Source organism: Heterodontus francisci, unplaced genomic scaffold (genome assembly GCF_036365525.1).
Source record: "Heterodontus francisci isolate sHetFra1 unplaced genomic scaffold, sHetFra1.hap1 HAP1_SCAFFOLD_261, whole genome shotgun sequence".
Lineage (NCBI taxonomy): Eukaryota > Metazoa > Chordata > Chondrichthyes > Heterodontiformes > Heterodontidae > Heterodontus > Heterodontus francisci.
In genome coordinates, this window is record NW_027141501.1 from 924,764 (window position 1) to 945,191 (window position 20,428).

Here is a 20,428-nt window from a genome sequence, read left to right on the forward strand (position 1 = left end):
GAGCCGGAGGGGGCCGACTCACTCTGGGCGGTAGATGAGCCGGAGGGGACCGACTCACTCTGTGCGGTAGAGCCGTGGGGGCCGACTCACTCAGGGCTGGAGAGGAGCCGGAGTGGGCGGACTCAGTCTGGCCGGTGGAGCCGGTGGGCTCCGACTCACTCTGGGCAGTCGAGGAGCCGGAGGGGGCCGACTCACTCTAGGCAGTAGAGACGGAGGGGGCCGACTCACTCTGGGCGGCAGTGGTGCCGGAGGGGGCCGACTCACTCTGGGCGGTAGAGACGGAGGTGGCCGACTCACTCTGGGTGGTTGAGGTGCTGGAGGGTGCCGACACACTCTGGGCAGTAGAGCCGGAGGGGGCCGATTCACTCTGGGCGGTAGTGGAGCCGCAGGGGGCTGACTCACTCTGGGCGGCAGAGGTGCCAGAGGGTGCCAACTCACTCAGGGCGGTAGAGCCGGAGGGGGCCGACTCACTCTGGGCGGTAGAGGAGCCGGAGGTGGCCGACTCACTCTGGGCGGTAGAGCCGGAGGGGGCCGTATCACACAAGGCAGTAGAGCCAGAGAGGGGCCGAATCACTCAGGGCTGGAGAGGAGCCGGAGGGGGCCGACTCACTCTGGGCGGTGGAGCCGGAGGCGGCCGACTCACGCTGGGCGGTAGAGGTGCCAGAGGGTGCCGACTCACTCTGGGCGTTAGAGCCGGAGGGGGCCGACTCACGCAGGGCGGTAGAGGTGCCAGAGGGTGCCGACTCACTCTGGGCAGTAGAGCCGGAGGGGGCCGACTGACTCTGGGTGGGAGAGGAGCCGGAGGGTGCCGACTCACTCAGGATGGTAGAGCCGGAGGGGGCCGACTCACTCTGGGCGGTAGATGAGCCGGAGGGGACCGACTCACTCTGGGCGGTAGAGCCGGAAGGGGCCGACTCACGCAGGGCGGTAGAGGTGCCAGAGGGTGCCGACTCACTCTGGGCAGTAGAGCCGGAGGGGGCCGACTGACTCTGGGTGGGAGAGGAGCCGGAGGGTGCCGACTCACTCAGGATGGTAGAGCCGGAGGGGGCCGACTCACTCTGGGCGGTAGATGAGCCGGAGGGGACCGACTCACTCTGTTCGGTAGAGCCGTGGGGGCCGACTCACTCAGGGCTGGAGAGGAGCCGGAGTGGGCGGACTCAGTCTGGCCGGTGGAGCCGGTGGGCTCCGACTCACTCTGGGCAGTCGAGGAGCCGGAGGGGGCCGACTCACTCTAGGCAGTAGAGACGGAGGGGGCCGACTCACTCTGGGCGGCAGTGGTGCCGGAGGGGGCCGACTCACTCTGGGCGGTAGAGACGGAGGTGGCCGACTCACTCTGGGTGGTTGAGGTGCTGGAGGGTGCCGACACACTCTGGGCAGTAGAGCCGGAGGGGGCCGATTCACTCTGGGCGGTAGTGGAGCCGCAGGGGGCTGACTCACTCTGGGCGCAGAGGTGCCAGAGGGTGCCAACTCACTCAGGGCGGTAGAGCCGGAGGGGGCCGACTCACTCTGGGCGGTAGAGGAGCCGGAGGGGGCCGACTCACTCTGGGAGGTAGAGCCGGAGGGGGCCGACTCACTCTGGGCGGTAGAGGTGCCGTAGGGTGCCGACTGACTCTAGGCGGTAGATCCGGAGGGGGCCAAATCACTCTGGGCGGTGGAGCCGGAGGCGGCCGACTCACGCTGGGCGGTAGAGGTGCCAGAGGGTGCCGACTCACTCTGGGCGTTAGAGCCGGAGGGGGCCGACTCACTCTGGGCGGGAGAGGAGCCGATGGGGATCCGGCTCACTCAGGGCGGTAGAGTCGGTGGGGGCCGACTCACTCTGGGCGGTAGAGGAGCCGGAGGGGTCCGACTCACTCTGGCCGGTAGTGCCGGAGGGGGCCGACTCACTCTGGGTGGTAGAGGAGCCGCAGGGGGCCGACTCACTCAGTGTGGTAGAGGAGCCGGATGGGGCCGACTCACTCTGGGCGGTAGAGCCGGTGTGGGCCGACTCACTCTGGGCGGTAGAGGACCCGGAGGGGGTCGACTCATTCTAGGCAGTAGATCCGGAGGGGGCTGACTCACTCTGGGCGGCAGAGGTGCCGAAGGGGGCCGACTCACTCTGGGCGATAGAGCCGGAGGGGGCCGACTCACTCTGGGCGGCAGTGGTGCCGGAGGGGGCCGACCCACTCTGGGCGGTAGAGCCGGAGGCGGCCGACTCACTCTAGGCGGTAAAGCCGGAGCGGGCCGACTCACTCTGGGCGGGAGATGAGCCGGAAGGGACCGACTCACTCTGGGCGGCTGAGCCGGATTGGGCCGACTCACTCTGGGCAGTAGATTTTCCGGAGGGTGCCCTCTCACTCTGGGCGGTAGAGCCGGAAGGGGCCGAATCATTCTGGGCGGCAGACGAGCCGGAGGGGGCCGACTCACTCTGGGCGGTAGAGACGGAGGGGGCCGAATCACACTAGGCGGTAGAGCCGGAGGGGGCCGACTAACTCAGGGCTGGAGAGGAGCCGGAGGGGGCCGACTCACTCTGGGCGATAGAGGAGCCGGCGGGGGCCGACTCACTCTGGGCGGTAGATCGGGAGGGGGCCGACTCACTCTGGGCGGTAGAGCCGGAAGGGGCCGACTCACGCAGGGCGGTAGAGGTGCCAGAGGGTGCCGACTCACTCTGGGCAGTAGAGCCGGAGGGGGCCGACTGACTCTGGGTGGGAGAGGAGCCGGAGGGTGCCGACTCACTCAGGATTGTAGAGCCGGAGGGGGCTGACTCACTCTGGGCGGTAGATGAGCCGGAGGGGACCGACTCACTCTGTGCGGTAGAGCCGTGGGGGCCGACTCACTCAGGGCTGGAGAGGAGCCAGAGTGGGCGGACTCACTCTGGCCGGTGGAGCCGGTGGGCTCCGACTCACTCTGGGCCGTCGAGGAGCCGGAGGGGGCCGACTCACTCTAGGCAGTAGAGCCGGAGGGGGCCGACTCACTCTGGGCGGCAGTGGTGCCGGAGGGGGCCGACTCACTCTGGGCGGTAGAGACGGAGGTGGCCGACTCACTCTGGGTGGTTGAGGTGCTGGAGGGTGCCGACTCACTCTGGGCAGTAGAGCCGGAGGGGGCCGATTCACTCAAGGCGATAGAGCCGGAGGGGGCCTACTCACTCTGTGCGGTCGAGGAGCCGGAGTGGGCCGAATCACTCTGGGCGTTAGAGCCGGTGGGGGCCGACTCACTCTGGGCGGTAGAGGAGCCGGAGGGGGCCGACTCACTCTAGGCAGTAGAGCCGGAGGGGGCCGACTCACTCTGGGCGGTAGTGGAGCCGCAGGGGGCTGACTCACTCTGGGCGGCAGAGGTGCCAGAGGGTGCCAACTCACTCAGGGCGGTAGAGCCGGAGGGGGCCGACGAACTCTGGGCGGTAGAGGAGCCGGAGGGGGCCGACTCACTCTGGGAGGTAGAGCCGGAGGGGGCCGACTCACTCTGGGCGGTAGAGGTGCCGTAGAGTGCCGACTGACTCTAGGCGGTAGATCCGGAGGGGGCCAACTCACTCTGGGCGGTGGAGCCGGAGGCGGCCGACTCACTCTGGGTGGTTGAGGTGCTGGAGGGTGCCGACACACTCTGGGCAGTAGAGCCGGAGGGGGCCGATTCACTCTGGGCGGTAGTGGAGCCGCAGGGGGCTGACTCACTCTGGGCGGCAGAGGTGCCAGAGGGTGCCAACTCACTCAGGGCGGTAGAGCCGGAGGGGGCCGACTCACTCTGGGCGGTAGAGGAGCCGGAGGGGGCCGACTCACTCTGGGAGGTAGAGCCGGAGGGGGCCGACTCACTCTGGGCGGTAGAGGTGCCGTAGGGTGCCGACTGACTCTAGGCGGTAGATCCGGAGGGGGCCAACTCACTCTGGGCGGTGGAGCCGGAGGCGGCCGACTCACGCTGGGCGGTAGAGGTGCCAGAGGGTGCCGACTCACTCTGGGCGTTAGAGCCGGAGGGGGCCGACTCACTCTGGGCGGGAGAGGAGCCGATGGGGTTCCGACTCACTCAGGGCGGTAGAGTCGGTGGGGACCGACTCACTCTGGGCGGTAGAGGAGCCGGAGGGGTCCGACTCACTCTGGGCGGTAGTGCCGGAGGGGGCCGACTCACTCTGGGTGGTAGAGGAGCCGCAGGGGGCCGACTCACTCAGTGTGGTAGAGGAGCCGGATGGGGCCGACTCACTCTGGGCGGTAGAGCCGGTGTGGGCCGACTCACTCTGGGCGGTAGAGGACCCGGAGGGGGTCGACTCATTCTAGGCAGTAGATCCGGAGGGGGCTGACTCACTCTGGGCGGCAGAGGTGCCGAAGGGGGCCGACTCACTCTGGGCGATAGAGCCGGAGGGGGCCGACTCACTCTGGGCGGCAGTGGTGCCGGAGGGGGCCGACCCACTCTGGGCGGTAGAGCCGGAGGCGGCCGACTCACTCTAGGCGGTAAAGCCGGAGCGGGCCGACTCACTCTGGGCGGGAGATGAGCCGGAAGGGACCGACTCACTCTGGGCGGCTGAGCCGGAGGGGGCCGACTCACTCTGGGCGGCAGTGGTGCCGGAGGGGGCCGACTCACTCTGGGCGGTAGAGACGGAGGTGGCCGACTCACTCTGGGTGGTTGAGGTGCTGGAGGGTGCCGACACACTCTGGGCAGTAGAGCCGGAGGGGGCCGATTCACTCTGGGCGGTAGTGGAGCCGCAGGGGGCTGACTCACTCTGGGCGGCAGAGGTGCCAGAGGGTGCCAACTCACTCAGGGCGGTAGAGCCGGAGGGGGCCGACTCACTCTGGGCGGTAGAGGAGCCGGAGGGGGCCGACTCACTCTGGGAGGTAGAGCCGGAGGGGGCCGACTCACTCTGGGCGGTAGAGGTGCCGTAGGGTGCCGACTGACTCTAGGCGGTAGATCCGGAGGGGGCCAAATCACTCTGGGCGGTGGAGCCGGAGGCGGCCGACTCACGCTGGGCGGTAGAGGTGCCAGAGGGTGCCGACTCACTCTGGGCGTTAGAGCCGGAGGGGGCCGACTCACTCTGGGCGGGAGAGGAGCCGATGGGGATCCGGCTCACTCAGGGCGGTAGAGTCGGTGGGGGCCGACTCACTCTGGGCGGTAGAGGAGCCGGAGGGGTCCGACTCACTCTGGCCGGTAGTGCCGGAGGGGGCCGACTCACTCTGGGTGGTAGAGGAGCCGCAGGGGGCCGACTCACTCAGTGTGGTAGAGGAGCCGGATGGGGCCGACTCACTCTGGGCGGTAGAGCCGGTGTGGGCCGACTCACTCTGGGCGGTAGAGGACCCGGAGGGGGTCGACTCATTCTAGGCAGTAGATCCGGAGGGGGCTGACTCACTCTGGGCGGCAGAGGTGCCGAAGGGGGCCGACTCACTCTGGGCGATAGAGCCGGAGGGGGCCGACTCACTCTGGGCGGCAGTGGTGCCGGAGGGGGCCGACCCACTCTGGGCGGTAGAGCCGGAGGCGGCCGACTCACTCTAGGCGGTAAAGCCGGAGCGGGCCGACTCACTCTGGGCGGGAGATGAGCCGGAAGGGACCGACTCACTCTGGGCGGCTGAGCCGGATTGGGCCGACTCACTCTGGGCAGTAGATTTTCCGGAGGGTGCCCTCTCACTCTGGGCGGTAGAGCCGGAAGGGGCCGAATCATTCTGGGCGGCAGACGAGCTGGAGGGGGCCGACTCACTCTGGGCGGTAGAGACGGAGGGGGCCGAATCACACTAGGCGGTAGAGCCGGAGGGGGCCGACTAACTCAGGGCTGGAGAGGAGCCGGAGGGGGCCGACTCACTCTGGGCGATAGAGGAGCCGGCGGGGGCCGACTCACTCTGGGCGGTAGATCGGGAGGGGGCCGACTCACTCTGGGCGGTAGAGCCGGAAGGGGCCGACTCACGCAGGGCGGTAGAGGTGCCAGAGGGTGCCGACTCACTCTGGGCAGTAGAGCCGGAGGGGGCCGACTGACTCTGGGTGGGAGAGGAGCCGGAGGGTGCCGACTCACTCAGGATTGTAGAGCCGGAGGGGGCTGACTCACTCTGGGCGGTAGATGAGCCGGAGGGGACCGACTCACTCTGTGCGGTAGAGCCGTGGGGGCCGACTCACTCAGGGCTGGAGAGGAGCCAGAGTGGGCGGACTCACTCTGGCCGGTGGAGCCGGTGGGCTCCGACTCACTCTGGGCCGTCGAGGAGCCGGAGGGGGCCGACTCACTCTAGGCAGTAGAGCCGGAGGGGGCCGACTCACTCTGGGCGGCAGTGGTGCCGGAGGGGGCCGACTCACTCTGGGCGGTAGAGACGGAGGTGGCCGACTCACTCTGGGTGGTTGAGGTGCTGGAGGGTGCCGACTCACTCTGGGCAGTAGAGCCGGAGGGGGCCGATTCACTCAAGGCGATAGAGCCGGAGGGGGCCTACTCACTCTGTGCGGTCGAGGAGCCGGAGTGGGCCGAATCACTCTGGGCGTTAGAGCCGGTGGGGGCCGACTCACTCTGGGCGGTAGAGGAGCCGGAGGGGGCCGACTCACTCTAGGCAGTAGAGCCGGAGGGGGCCGACTCACTCTGGGCGGTAGTGGAGCCGCAGGGGGCTGACTCACTCTGGGCGGCAGAGGTGCCAGAGGGTGCCAACTCACTCAGGGCGGTAGAGCCGGAGGGGGCCGACGAACTCTGGGCGGTAGAGGAGCCGGAGGGGGCCGACTCACTCTGGGAGGTAGAGCCGGAGGGGGCCGACTCACTCTGGGCGGTAGAGGTGCCGTAGAGTGCCGACTGACTCTAGGCGGTAGATCCGGAGGGGGCCAACTCACTCTGGGCGGTGGAGCCGGAGGCGGCCGACTCACGCTGGGCGGTAGAGGTGCCAGAGGGTGCCGACTCACTCTGGGCGTTAGAGCCGGAGGGGGCCGACTCACGCAGGGCGGTAGAGGTGCCAGAGGGTGCCGACTCACTCTGGGCAGTAGAGCCGGAGGGGGCCGACTGACTCTGGGTGGGAGAGGAGCCGGAGGGTGCCGACTCACTCAGGATGGTAGAGCCGGAGGGGGCCGACTCACTCTGGGCGGTAGATGAGCCGGAGGGGACCGACTCACTCTGGGCGGTAGAGCCGGAAGGGGCCGACTCACGCAGGGCGGTAGAGGTGCCAGAGGGTGCCGACTCACTCTGGGCAGTAGAGCCGGAGGGGGCCGACTGACTCTGGGTGGGAGAGGAGCCGGAGGGTGCCGACTCACTCAGGATGGTAGAGCCGGAGGGGGCCGACTCACTCTGGGCGGTAGATGAGCCGGAGGGGACCGACTCACTCTGTGCGGTAGAGCCGTGGGGGCCGACTCACTCAGGGCTGGAGAGGAGCCGGAGTGGGCGGACTCAGTCTGGCCGGTGGAGCCGGTGGGCTCCGACTCACTCTGGGCAGTCGAGGAGCCGGAGGGGGCCGACTCACTCTAGGCAGTAGAGACGGAGGGGGCCGACTCACTCTGGGCGGCAGTGGTGCCGGAGGGGGCCGACTCACTCTGGGCGGTAGAGACGGAGGTGGCCGACTCACTCTGGGTGGTTGAGGTGCTGGAGGGTGCCGACACACTCTGGGCAGTAGAGCCGGAGGGGGCCGATTCACTCTGGGCGGTAGTGGAGCCGCAGGGGGCTGACTCACTCTGGGCGGCAGAGGTGCCAGAGGGTGCCAACTCACTCAGGGCGGTAGAGCCGGAGGGGGCCGACTCACTCTGGGCGGTAGAGGAGCCGGAGGGGGCCGACTCACTCTGGGAGGTAGAGCCGGAGGGGGCCGACTCACTCTGGGCGGTAGAGGTGCCGTAGGGTGCCGACTGACTCTAGGCGGTAGATCCGGAGGGGGCCAAATCACTCTGGGCGGTGGAGCCGGAGGCGGCCGACTCACGCTGGGCGGTAGAGGTGCCAGAGGGTGCCGACTCACTCTGGGCGTTAGAGCCGGAGGGGGCCGACTCACTCTGGGCGGGAGAGGAGCCGATGGGGTTCCGACTCACTCAGGGCGGTAGAGTCGGTGGGGGCCGACACACTCTGGGCGGTAGAGGAGCCGGAGGGGTCCGACTCACTCTGGGCGGTAGTGCCGGAGGGGGCCGACTCACTCTGGGTGGTAGAGGAGCCGCAGGGGGCCGACTCACTCAGTGTGGTAGAGGAGCCGGATGGGGCCGACTCACTCTGGGCGGTAGAGCCGGTGTGGGCCGACTCACTCTGGGCGGTAGAGGACCCGGAGGGGGCCGACTCATTCTAGGCAGTAGATCCGGAGGGGGCTGACTCACTCTGGGCGGCAGAGGTGCCGAAGGGGGCCGACTCACTCTGGGCGATAGAGCCGGAGGGGGCCGACTCACTCTAGGCGGTAAAGCCGGAGGGGGCCGACTCAGTCTGGGACGGAGAGGAGCCGGAGGGGGCCGAATCACTCTGGGCGGTTGAGCCGGATAGGGCCGACTCAATGTGGGCGGTAGATGTTCTTCAGGGTGCCGTCTCACTCTTGGCGGTAGAACCGGAAGGGGCCGAATCATTCTGGGCGGTAGAGGAGCCGGAGGGGGCCGACGCATTCTGGGCGGTAGAGGAGCCGGAGGGGGCCGACTCACTCTGGGCGGTAGAGCCGGAGGTGGCCGAATCACTCTGGGCGGTAGAGGAGACGGAGGGGGCCGACTCAATCTGGGCGGTAGAGCAGGAGGGGGCCGACTCACTTTGTGGGTAGAGGAGCTGGTGGGTTCCGACTGACTCTGGGCGGTAGAGCCGGAGGGGGCCCACTCACTCTGGGCGGTAGAGGAGCCGCAGGGGGCCGTCTCACTCTGGGCGGTAGAGCCGGAAGGGGCCAAATCATTCTGGGCGGTAGAGGAGCCGGAGGGGGCCGACTCACTCTGGGCGGTAGAGCCGGAGGGGGCCGACTCACACTAGGCGGTAGAGCCAGAGGGGGCCGACTCACTCAGGGCTGGAGAGGAGCCGGAGGGGGCCGACTCACTCTGGGCGGTAGAGCCGGAGGTGGCCAACTCACTCTGGGCGGTCGAGGTGCCGTAGGGTGCCGACTGACTCTGGGCTGTAGAGCCGGAGGTGGCCGACTCACTCTGGGCGGTAGAGCCAGAGGCGGCCGACTCACGCTGGGCGGTAGAGGTGCCAGAGGGTACCGACTCACTCTGTGCGTTAGAGCCGGACGGGGCCGACTCACTCTGGGCGGGAGAGGAGCCGATGGAGGCCGACTCACTCAGGGCGGTGGAGCCGGAGGGGGCCAACTCACTCTGGGCGGTAGAGGAGCCGGAGGGGGCCGACTCACTCTGGGCGGTAGAGCCGGAGGGGGCCGACTCACTCTGGGCGGTAGAGGAGCCGCAGGGGGCTGACTCACTCTGGGCAGTAGAGCCGGAGGGACCGACTCACTCCGGGCGGCAGAGGTGCCGGAGGGCGCCGACTCACTCTGGGCGGTAGAGCCGGTGGGGGCCGACTCACTCTTGACGGTAAAGCCAGAGGGGGATGACTCACTCTGGGCGGTAGATCCGGAGGGGGCCGACTCACTCTGGGCATTAGAGCCGGAGGGAGCCGACTCACGCTGGGCGGGAGAGGTGCCAGAGGGTGCCGACTCACTCTGGGCGGTAGAGCCGGAGGGGGACGACTGACTCTGGGCGGGAGAGGAGCCGGAGGGTGCCGACTCACTCAGGACGGTAGAGCCGGAGGGGGCCGACTCACTCTGGGCGGTAGAGCCGGTGGGGGCCGACTCACTCAGGGCTGGAGAGGAGCCGGAGGGGGCCGACTCACTCTGGGCGGCAGAGCCTGTAGGCTCCGACTCACTCTGGGCGGTAGAGGAGCCGCAGGGAGCCGACTCACTCTAGGCAGTAGAGCCGGAGGGGGCCGACTCACTCTGGGCGGCAGAGGTGCCGGAGGGGGCCGACTCACTCTGGGCGGTAGAGCCGGAGGCGGCCGAGTCACTCTAGGCGGTAAAGCCGGAGGGATCGACTCACTCTGGGCGGGAGAGGAGCCGGATAGGGCCGACTCACTCTGGGCGGTAAATGTTCCGGAGGGTGCCCTCTCACTCTGGGCGGTAGAGCCGGAAGGGGCCGAATCATTCTGTGCGGTAGAGGAGCCGGAGGGGCCCGACTCACTCTCGGCGGGAGAGGAGCCGATGGGGTTCCGACTCACTCAGGGCGGTAGAGCCGGTGGGGGCCGACTCACTCTGGGCGGTAGAGGAGCCGGAGGGGTCCGACTCACTCTGGGCGGTAGTGCCGGAGGGGGCCGACACACTCTGGGCGGTAGAGGAGCCGGAGGGGTCCGACTCTCTCTGGGCGGTAGAGTCGTAGGGGGCTGACTCACTCTGTGCGGTAGAGGAGACGGAGGGGGCGACTCACTCTGGGAGGTAGTGCCGGAGGGGTCCGACTCACTCTGGGCGGTAGAGGAGCCGGAGGGGGCCGACTCATTCTAGGCAGTAGAGCCGCAGGGGGCTGACTCACTCTGGGTGGCAGAGGTGCCGAAGGGGGCCGACACCCTCTGGGCGGTAGAGCCGGAGGGGGCCGACTCACTCTAGGTGGTAAAGCCGGAGGGGGCTCACTCACTCTGGGCGGCAGAGGTGCCAAAGGGGGCCGACTCACTCTGGGCGTTAGAGCCGGAGGGGGCCGACTCACTCTAGGCGGTAAAGCCGGAGGGGGCCGACTCAGTCTGGGAGGGAGAGGAGCCGGAGGGGGCCGACTCACTCTGGGCGGTTGAGCCGGATAGGGCCGACTCACTGTGGGCAGTAGATGTTCTTGAGGGTGCCGTCTCACTCTGGGCGGTAGAACCGGAAGGGGCCGAATCATTCTGGGCGGTAGAGGAGCCGGAGGTGGCCGACTCACTCTGGGCGGTAGAGCCGGAGGGGGCCGTATCACACAAGGCAGTAGAGCCAGAGAGGGGCCGAATCACTCAGGGCTGGAGAGGAGCCGGAGGGGGCCGACTCACTCTGGGCGGTAGAGCCGGAGGGGGCCGACTCACGGTGGGCGGTAGAGGTGCCGTAGGGTGCCGACTGACTCTGGGCGGTAGAGCCGGAGGGGGCCGACTCATTCTGGGCGGTAGAGGAGCCGGAGGGGGCCGTCTCACTCTGGGCGGTAGAGCCGGAGGTGGCCTAATCACTCTGGGCGGTAGAGGAGACGGAGGGGGCCGACTCAATCTGGGCGGGAGAGGAGCCGATGGAGGCCGACTCACTCAGGGCGGTGGAGCCGGAGGGGGCCAACTCACTCTGGGCGGTAGAGGAGCCGGAGGGGGCCGACTCACTCTGGGCGGTAGAGCCGGAGGGGGCCGACTCACTCTGGGCGGTAGAGGAGCCGCAGGGGGCTGACTCACTCTGGGCAGTAGAGCCGGAGGGACCGACTCACTCCGGGCGGCAGAGGTGCCGGAGGGCGCCGACTCACTCTGGGCGGTAGAGCCGGTGGGGGCCGACTCACTCTTGACGGTAAAGCCAGAGGGGGATGACTCACTCTGGGCGGTAGATCCGGAGGGGGCCGACTCACTCTGGGCATTAGAGCCGGAGGGAGCCGACTCACGCTGGGCGGGAGAGGTGCCAGAGGGTGCCGACTCACTCTGGGCGGTAGAGCCGGAGGGGGACGACTGACTCTGGGCGGGAGAGGAGCCGGAGGGTGCCGACTCACTCAGGACGGTAGAGCCGGAGGGGGCCGACTCACTCTGGGCGGTAGAGCCGGTGGGGGCCGACTCACTCAGGGCTGGAGAGGAGCCGGAGGGGGCCGACTCACTCTGGGCGGCAGAGCCTGTAGGCTCCGACTCACTCTGGGCGGTAGAGGAGCCGCAGGGAGCCGACTCACTCTAGGCAGTAGAGCCGGAGGGGGCCGACTCACTCTGGGCGGCAGAGGTGCCGGAGGGGGCCGACTCACTCTGGGCGGTAGAGCCGGAGGCGGCCGAGTCACTCTAGGCGGTAAAGCCGGAGGGATCGACTCACTCTGGGCGGGAGAGGAGCCGGATAGGGCCGACTCACTCTGGGCGGTAAATGTTCCGGAGGGTGCCCTCTCACTCTGGGCGGTAGAGCCGGAAGGGGCCGAATCATTCTGTGCGGTAGAGGAGCCGGAGGGGCCCGACTCACTCTCGGCGGGAGAGGAGCCGATGGGGTTCCGACTCACTCAGGGCGGTAGAGCCGGTGGGGGCCGACTCACTCTGGGCGGTAGAGGAGCCGGAGGGGTCCGACTCACTCTGGGCGGTAGTGCCGGAGGGGGCCGACACACTCTGGGCGGTAGAGGAGCCGGAGGGGTCCGACTCTCTCTGGGCGGTAGAGTCGTAGGGGGCTGACTCACTCTGTGCGGTAGAGGAGACGGAGGGGGCGACTCACTCTGGGAGGTAGTGCCGGAGGGGTCCGACTCACTCTGGGCGGTAGAGGAGCCGGAGGGGGCCGACTCATTCTAGGCAGTAGAGCCGCAGGGGGCTGACTCACTCTGGGTGGCAGAGGTGCCGAAGGGGGCCGACACCCTCTGGGCGGTAGAGCCGGAGGGGGCCGACTCACTCTAGGTGGTAAAGCCGGAGGGGGCTCACTCACTCTGGGCGGCAGAGGTGCCAAAGGGGGCCGACTCACTCTGGGCGTTAGAGCCGGAGGGGGCCGACTCACTCTAGGCGGTAAAGCCGGAGGGGGCCGACTCAGTCTGGGAGGGAGAGGAGCCGGAGGGGGCCGACTCACTCTGGGCGGTTGAGCCGGATAGGGCCGACTCACTGTGGGCAGTAGATGTTCTTGAGGGTGCCGTCTCACTCTGGGCGGTAGAACCGGAAGGGGCCGAATCATTCTGGGCGGTAGAGGAGCCGGAGGTGGCCGACTCACTCTGGGCGGTAGAGCCGGAGGGGGCCGTATCACACAAGGCAGTAGAGCCAGAGAGGGGCCGAATCACTCAGGGCTGGAGAGGAGCCGGAGGGGGCCGACTCACTCTGGGCGGTAGAGCCGGAGGGGGCCGACTCACGGTGGGCGGTAGAGGTGCCGTAGGGTGCCGACTGACTCTGGGCGGTAGAGCCGGAGGGGGCCGACTCATTCTGGGCGGTAGAGGAGCCGGAGGGGGCCGACTCACTCTGGGCGGTAGAGCCGGAGGTGGCCTAATCACTCTGGGCGGTAGAGGAGACGGAGGGGGCCGACTCAATCTGGGCGGTAGAGAAGGAGGGGGCCGACTCACTTTGTGGGTAGAGGAGCCGGTGGGTTCCGTCTGACTCTGGGCGGTAGAGCCGGAGTGGGCCCACTCACTCTGGGCGGTAGAGGAGCCGCAGGGGGCTGACTCACTCTGGGCAGTAGAGCCGGAGGGACCGACTCACTCTGGGCGGCAGAGGTGCCGGAGGGCGCCGACTCACTCTGGGCGGTAGAGCCGGTGGGGGCCGACTCACTCTAGGCGGTAAAGCCAGAGGGGGATGACTCACTCTGGGCGGTAGATCCGGAGGGGGCCGACTCACTCTGGGCGGTAGAGCCAGAGGGAGCCAACTCACGCTGGGCGGTAGAGGTGCCAGAGGGTGCCGACTCACTCTGGGCGGCAGAGCCGGAGGGGGACGACTGACTCTGGGCGGGAGAGGAGCCGGAGGGTGCCGACTCACTCAGGACGGTAGAGCCGGAGGGGGCCGACTCACTCTGAGCGGTAGAGGAGCTGGAGGGGGCCGACTCACTCTGGGCGGTAGAGCCGGTGGGGGTCGACTCACTCAGGGCTGGAGAGGAGCCGGAGGGGGCCGACTCACTCTGGGCGGCAGAGCCTGTGGGCTCCGACTCACTCTGGGCGGTAGAGGAGCCGCAGGGGGCCGACTCACTCTAGGCAGTAGAGCCGGGGGTGGCCGAATCATTCTTTGCGGTAGAGGAGCCGGAGGGGGCCGACTCACTCTGGGTGGTAGAGACGGAGGGGGCCGACTCACACTAGGCGGTAGAGCCGGATGCGGCCGACTCACTCTGGGCTGTAGAGTCAGAGGGGGCAGACTCACTCTGGGCGGTAAATGTTGCAGAGGGTGCCCTCTCACTCTGGGCGGTAGAGCCGGAAGGGGCCGAATCATTCTGTGCGTTAGAGGAGCCGGAGGGGGCCGACTCACTCTGGGCAGTAGAGCCGGAGAGGGCTGACTCATTCTGGGCGGTAGAGGAGCCCGAGGGAGCCGACACACTCTGGGCGGTAGAGCCGGAGGGGGCCGACTAACTATGCGCGATAGAGGAGCCGGCGTGGGCCGACTCACTCCGGGCGGTAGATCCGGAGGGGGCCGACTCACTCTGGGCTGTAGAGGAGCCGGAGGGGGCCGACTCACGCTGGGCGGTAGAGCAGGAGGGGGCCGACTCACTCTGTGCGGTAGAGGAGCCGGAGGGGGCCGACGCACTCTGGGCGGTAGAGCCGGAGGGGGCCGACTCACTCTGGGCGGCAGAGGTGCCGGAGGGGGCCGACTCAATCTGGGCGGTAGTGGGGCCGGAGGGGGCCGTCTCACTCAGGGCGGCAGAGGTCCCAGAGGATGCCGTCTCTCTCTGGGAGGTAGAGCTGGAGGGGGCCGACTCATTCTGGGCTACAGAGGAGCCGGAGGGGGCCGACTCACTCTGGGCGGTAGAGCCGGATGGGGCCGACTCACAATGGGCGGTAAAGGAGCCGGAGGGAGCCGACACACACTAGGCGGTAGAGCCGGAGGGGGCCGACTAACTATGGGAGACAGAGGAGCCGGCGTGGGCCGACTCATTCTGGGCGGTAGACCCGGAGGCGGCCGACTCACTCTGGGCGTTAGAGCCGGAGGTGGCGGACTCACTCTGGGCGGGAGAGGAGCCGGTGGGGGCCGACTCACTCAGGGCGGTAGAGCCGGAGGGGGCCGACTCACTCTGGGCGTTAGACGAGCCGGAGGGGTCCGACTCTCTCTGGGCGGTAGAGTCGTAGGGGGCTGAATCACTCTGTGCAGTAGAGGAGCCTGAGGGGGCCGACTCACTCTGGGCGGTAGATCCGGAGGGGGCCGACTCACTCTGGGCGTTAGAGCCGGAGGTGGCGGACTCACTCTGGGCGGGAGAGGAGCCGGTGGGGGCCGACTCACTCAGGGCGGTAGAGCCGGAGGGGGCCGACTCACTCTGGGCGGTAGACGAGCCGGAGGGGTCCGACTCTCTCTGGGCGGTAGAGTCGTAGGGGGCTGAATCACTCTGTGCAGTAGAGGAGCCTGAGGGGGCCGACTCACTCTGGGCGGTAGATCCGGAGGGGGCCGACTCACTCTGGGCTGTAGAGGAGCCGGAGGGGGCCGACTCACGCTGGGCGGTAGAGCAGGAGGGGGCCGACTCACTCTGTGCAGTAGAGGAGCCGGAGGGGGCCGACTCACTCTGGGCGGTAGAGCCAGTGGGGGCCGACTCACACTTTGCGGTAGAGGAGCCGGAGGGGGCCGACTCACTCTAGGCAGTAGAGCCGGAGGGGGCCGACTCACTCTGGGCGGCAGAGGTGCCGGAGGGGGCCGACTCATTCTAGGCAGTAGAGCCGCAGGGGGCTGACTCACTCTGGGTGGCAGAGGTGCCGAAGGGGGCCGACTCCCTCTGGGCGGTAGAGCCGGAGGGGGCCGACTCACTCTAGGCGGTAAAGCCAGAGGGGGCTCACTCACTCTGGTCGGCAGAGGTGCCGAAGGGGGCCGACTCACTCTGGGCGTTAGAGCCGGAGGGGGCCGACTCACTCTAGGCGGTAAAGCCGGAGGGGGCCGACTCAGTCTGGGAGGGAGAGGAGCCGGAGGGGGCCGACTCACTCTGGGCGGTTGAGCCGGATAGGGCCGACTCACTGTGGGCGGTAGATGTTCTTGAGGGTGCCGTCTCACTCTGGGCGGTAGAACCGGAAGGGGCCGAATCATTCTGGGCGGTAGAGGAGCCGGAGGTGGCCGACTCACTCTGGGCGGTAGAGCCGGAGGGGGCCGAATCACACAAGGCGGTAGAGCCAGAGAGGGGCCGACTCACTCAGGGCTGGAGAGGAGCCGGAGGGGGCCGACTCACTCTGGGCGGTAGAGCCGGAGGGGGCCGACTCACTGTGGGCGGTAGAGGTGCCGTAGGGTGCCGACTGACTCTGGGCGGTAGAGCCGGAGGGGGCCGACTCATTCTGGGCGGTAGAGGAGCCGGAGGGGGCCGACTCACTCTGGGCGGTAGAGCCGGAGGTGGCCTAATCACTCTGAACGGTAGAGGAGACGGAGGGGGCCGACTCAATCTGGGCGGTAGAGCAGGAGGGGGCCGACTCACTTTGTGGGTAGAGGAGGCGGTGGGTTCCGTCTGACTCTGGGCGGTAGAGCCGGAGTGGGCCCACTCACTCTGGGCGGTAGAGGAGCCGCAGAGGGCTGACTCACTCTGGGCAGTAGAGCCGGAGGGACCGACTCACTCTGGGCGGCAGAGGTGCCGGAGGGCGCCGACTCACTCTGGGCGGTAGAGCCGGTGGGGGCCGACTCACTCTAGGCGGTGAAGCCAGAGGGGGATGACTCACTCTGGGCGGTAGATCCGGAGGGGGCCGACTCACTCTGGGCGGTAGAGCCGGAGGGAGCCGACTCACGCTGGGCGGTAGAGGTGCCAGAGGGTGCCGACTCACTCTGGGCGGTAGAGCCGGATGGGGACGACTGACTCTGGGCGGGAGAGGAGCCGGAGGGTGCCGACTCACTCAGGAAGGTAGAGCCGGAGGGGGCAGACTCACTCTGGGCGGTAGAGGAGCCGGAGGGGGCCGACTCACTCTGGGCGGTAGAGCCGGTGGGGGCCGACTCACTCAGGGCTGGAGAGGAGCCGGAGGGGGCCGACTCACTCTGGGCGGCAGAGCCTGTGGGCTCCGACTCACTCTGGGCGGTAGAGGAGCCGCAGGGGGCCGACTCACTCTAGGCAGTAGAGCCGGAGGGGGCCGACTCACTCTGGGCGGCAGAGGTGCCGGAGGGGGCCGACTCACTCTGGGCGGTAGAGCCGGAGGCGGCCGAGTCACTCTAGGCGGTAAAGCCGGAGGGGTCGACTCACTCTGGGCGGGAGAGGAGCCGGATAGGGCCGACTCACTCTGGGCGGTAAATGTTCCGGAGGGTGCCCTCTCACTCTGGGCGGTAGAGCCGGAAGGGGCCGAATCATTCTGTGCGGTAGAGGAGCCGGAGGGGGCCGACTCACTCTGGGTGGTAGAGACGGAGGGGGCCGACTCACACTAGGCGGTAGAGCCGGATGCGGCCGACTCAATCTGGGCTGTAGAGTCGGAGGGGGCAGACTCACTCTGGGCGGTAAATGTTCCGGAGGGTGCCCTCTCACTCTGGGCGGTAGAGCCAGAAGGGGCCGAATTATTCTGTGCGGTAGAGGAGCCGGAGGGGGCCGACTCACTCAGGGCAGTAGAGCCGGAGAGGGCTGACTCATTCTGGGCGGTAGAGGAGCCGGAGGGGGCCGACTCACTCTGGGCGGTAGAGCCGGAGGGGGCCGACTCACCCTGGGCGGTACAGGAGCCCGAGGGAGCCGACACACTCTGGGCGGTAGAGCCGGAGGGGGCCGACTAACTATGCGCGATAGAGGAGCCGGCGTGGGCCGACTCACTCCGGGCGGTAGATCCGGAGGGGGCCGACTCACTCTGGGCTGTAGAGGAGGAGGAGGGGGCCGACTCACGCTGGGCGGTAGAGCAGGAGGGGGCCGACTATCTCTGGGCGGTAGAGTCGTAGGGGGCTGAATCACTCTGTGCAGTAGAGGAGCCTGAGGGGGCCGACTCACTCTGGGCGGTAGATCCGGAGGGGGCCGACTCACTCTGGGCTGCAGAGGAGCCGGAGGGGGACGACTCACTCTGGGCGGTAGAGCCAGTGGGGGCCGACTCACACTTTGCGGTAGTGGAGCCGGAGGGGGCCGACTCACTCTAGGCAGTAGAGCCGGAGGGGGCCGACTCACTCTGGGCGGCAGAGGTGCCGGAGGGGGCCGACTCACTCTGGGCGGTAGTGGGGTGGAGGGGGCCGTCTCACTCAGAGCGGCAGAGGTCCCAGAGGATGCCGTCTCACTCTGGGTGGTAGAGCTGGAGGGGGCCGACTCATTCTGGGCTACAGAGGAGCCGGAGGGGGCCGACTCACTCTGGGCGGTAGAGCCGGAGGGGGCCGACTCACGATGGGCGGTAAAGGAGCCGGAGGGAGCCGACACACACTGGGCGGTAGAGCCGGAGGGGGCCGAGTAACTATGGGCGACAGAGGAGCCGGCGTGGGCCGACTCATTCTGGGCGGTAGACCCGGAGGGGGCCCACTCACTCTGGGCGTTAGAGCCGGAGGTGGCGGACTCACTCTGGGCGGGAGAGGAGCCGGTGGGGGCCGACTCACTCAGGGCAGTAGAGCCGGAGGGGGCCGACTCACTCTGGGCGGTAGACGAGCCGGAGGGGTCCGACTCTCTCTGGGCGGTAGAGGAGCCGCAGGGGGCCGACTCACTCTGGGCGGTAGAGCAGGAGGGGGCCGACTCGTTCTGTGCGGTAGAGGAGCCGGAGGGGGCCGACTCACTCTGGGCGGTAGAGCCGGTGGGGGCCGACTCACTCTGGGCAGCAGAGGAGCCGAAGGGGGCCGACTCACTCTAGGCAGTAGAGCAGGAGGGGCCGACTCACTCTGGGCGGCAGAGGTGCCGGAGGGGGCCGACTCACTCTGGGCGGTAGAGCCGGAGGGGGCCGACTCACTCTAGGCGGTAAAGCCGGAGGGTGCCAACTCACTCTGGGCGGGAGAGGAGCCAGAGGGGGCCGACTCACTCTGGGTGGTAGAGCTGGAAGGTGCCGAATCATTCTGGGCGGTAGAGGAGCCGGAGGGGGCCGACTCACTCTGGGCGGTGGAGCCGGAGGGGGCTGACTCATTCTGGGCGGTAGAGCCGGATGCGGCCGACTCACTCTGGGCTGTAGAGTCGGAGGGGGCAGACTCACTCTGGGCGGTAAATGTTCCGGAGGGTGCCCTCTCACTCTGGGCGGTAGAGCCGGAAGGGGCCGAATCATTCTGTGCGGTAGAGGAGCCGGAGGGGGCCGACTCACTCTGGGCAGTAGAGCCGGAGATGGCTGACTCTTTCTGGGCGGTAGAGGAGCCGGAGGGGGCCGACTCACTCTGGGTGGTAGAGCCGGAGGGGGCCGACTCACCCTGGGCGGTACAGGAGCCCGAGGGAGCCGACACACTCTGGGCGGTAGATCCGGAGGGGGCCGACTCACTCTGGGCTGTAGAGGAGCCGGAGGGGGCCGACTCACGCTGGGCGGTAGAGCAGGAGGGGGCCGACTCTCTCTGGGCGGTAGAGTCGTAGGGGGCTGAATCACTCTGTGCAGTAGAGGAGCCTGAGGTGGCCGACTCACTCTGGGCGGTAGATCCGGAGGGGGCCGACTCACTCTGGGCTGTAGAGGAGCCGGAGGGGGCCGACTCACGCTGGGCGGTAGAGCAGGAGGGGGCCGACTCACTCTGTGCGGTCGAGGAGCCGGAGGGGGCCGACTCACTCTGGGCGGTAGAGCCAGTGGGGGCCGACTCACACTTTGCGGTAGAGGAGCCGGAGGGGGCCGACTCACTCTAGGCAGTAGAGCCGGAGGGGGCTGACTCACTCTGGGCGGTAGTGGGGCCGGAGGGGGCCGTCTCACTCAGGGCGGCAGAGGTCCCAGAGGATGCCGTCTCACTCTGGGTGGTAGAGCTGGAGGGGGCCGACTCATTCTGGGCTACAGAGGAGCCGGAGGGGGCCGACTCACTCTGGGCGGTAGAGCCGGAGGGGGCCGACTCACAATGGGCGGTAAAGGAGCCGGAGGGAGCCGACACACACTGGGCGGTAGAGCCGGAGGGGGCCGACTAACTATGGGCGACAGAGGAGCCGGCGTGGGCCGACTCATTCTGGGCGGTAGACCCGGAGGGGGCCCACTCACTCTGGGCGTTAGAGCCGGAGGTGGCGGACTCACTCTGGGCGGGAGAGGAGCCGGTGGGGGCCGACTCACTCAGGGCGGTAGAGCCGGAGGGGGCCGACTCACTCTGGGCGGTAGACGAGCCGGAGGGGTCCGACTCTCTCTGGGCGGTAGAGTCGTAGGGGGCTGACTCACTCTGTGCAGTAGAGGAGCCTGAGGGGGCCGACTCACTCTGGGCGGTAGTGCCGGAGGGGTCCGACTCACTCTGGGCGGTAGAGGAGCCGCAGGGGGCCAACTCACTCTGGGCGGTAGAGCAGGAGGTGGCCGACTCACTCTGTGCAGTAGTGCCGCAGGGTTCCGACTCACTCTGGGCGGTAGAGGAGCCGCAGGGGGCCGACTCACTCTGGGCGGTAGAGCAGGAGGGGGCCGACTCGCTCTGTGCGGTAGAGGAGCCGGAGGGGGCCGACTCACTCTGGGTGGTAGAGCCGGTGGGGGCCGACTTACTCTGGGCAGCAGAGGAGACGGAGGGGGCCGACTCACTCTAGGCAGTAGAGCAGGAGGGGCCGACTCACTCTGGGAGGCAGAGGTGCCGGAGGGGGCCGACTCACTCTGGGCGGTAGAGCCGGAGGTGGCCGACTCACTCTAGGCGGTAAAGCCAGAGGGGGCCAACTCACTCTGGGCGGGAGAGGAGCCAGAGGGGGCCGACTCACTCTGGGCGGTAGAGCCGGAAGGTGCCGAATCATTCTGGGTGGTAGAGGAGTCGGAGGGGGCCGACTCACTCTGGGCG

General features: G+C 68.4%; 1 protein-coding gene across 1 annotated transcript; it reads right to left on the minus strand.

Annotated features, from left to right (window-relative positions):
* Positions 1-536: 536 nt before the first annotated feature.
* Positions 537-19,632, minus strand: LOC137363900 (uncharacterized). Its single transcript, XM_068027409.1, has 4 exons — positions 19,495-19,632; positions 18,907-19,152; positions 17,256-18,083; positions 537-1,058 (listed from the first exon to the last, which is right to left on the minus strand). The coding sequence occupies exons 1-4, from the start codon at positions 19,630-19,632 to the stop codon at positions 537-539; spliced, it is 1,734 nt and encodes a 577-aa protein (XP_067883510.1).
* Positions 19,633-20,428: the final 796 nt, after the last annotated feature.

What these genes read in the sequence shown, in the direction of transcription:
- LOC137363900 (XM_068027409.1), bottom strand. Translation starts at nt 19,632, where the DNA reads ATGAGTCGGCCCACGCCGGCTCCTCTGTCGCCCATAGTTAGTCGGCCC. An exon ending in CTCCGGCTCTACCGCCCAGA is followed by an intron (nt 19,153 to 19,494) that starts GTGAGTCGGCCC and finishes GCTCCTCTACAG; the next exon opens with CCCAGAGTGAGTCGGCCCCC. An exon ending in GGGCTCCTGTACCGCCCAGG is followed by an intron (nt 18,084 to 18,906) that starts GTGAGTCGGCCC and finishes TCTCCCGCCCAG; the next exon opens with AGTGAGTCCGCCACCTCCGG.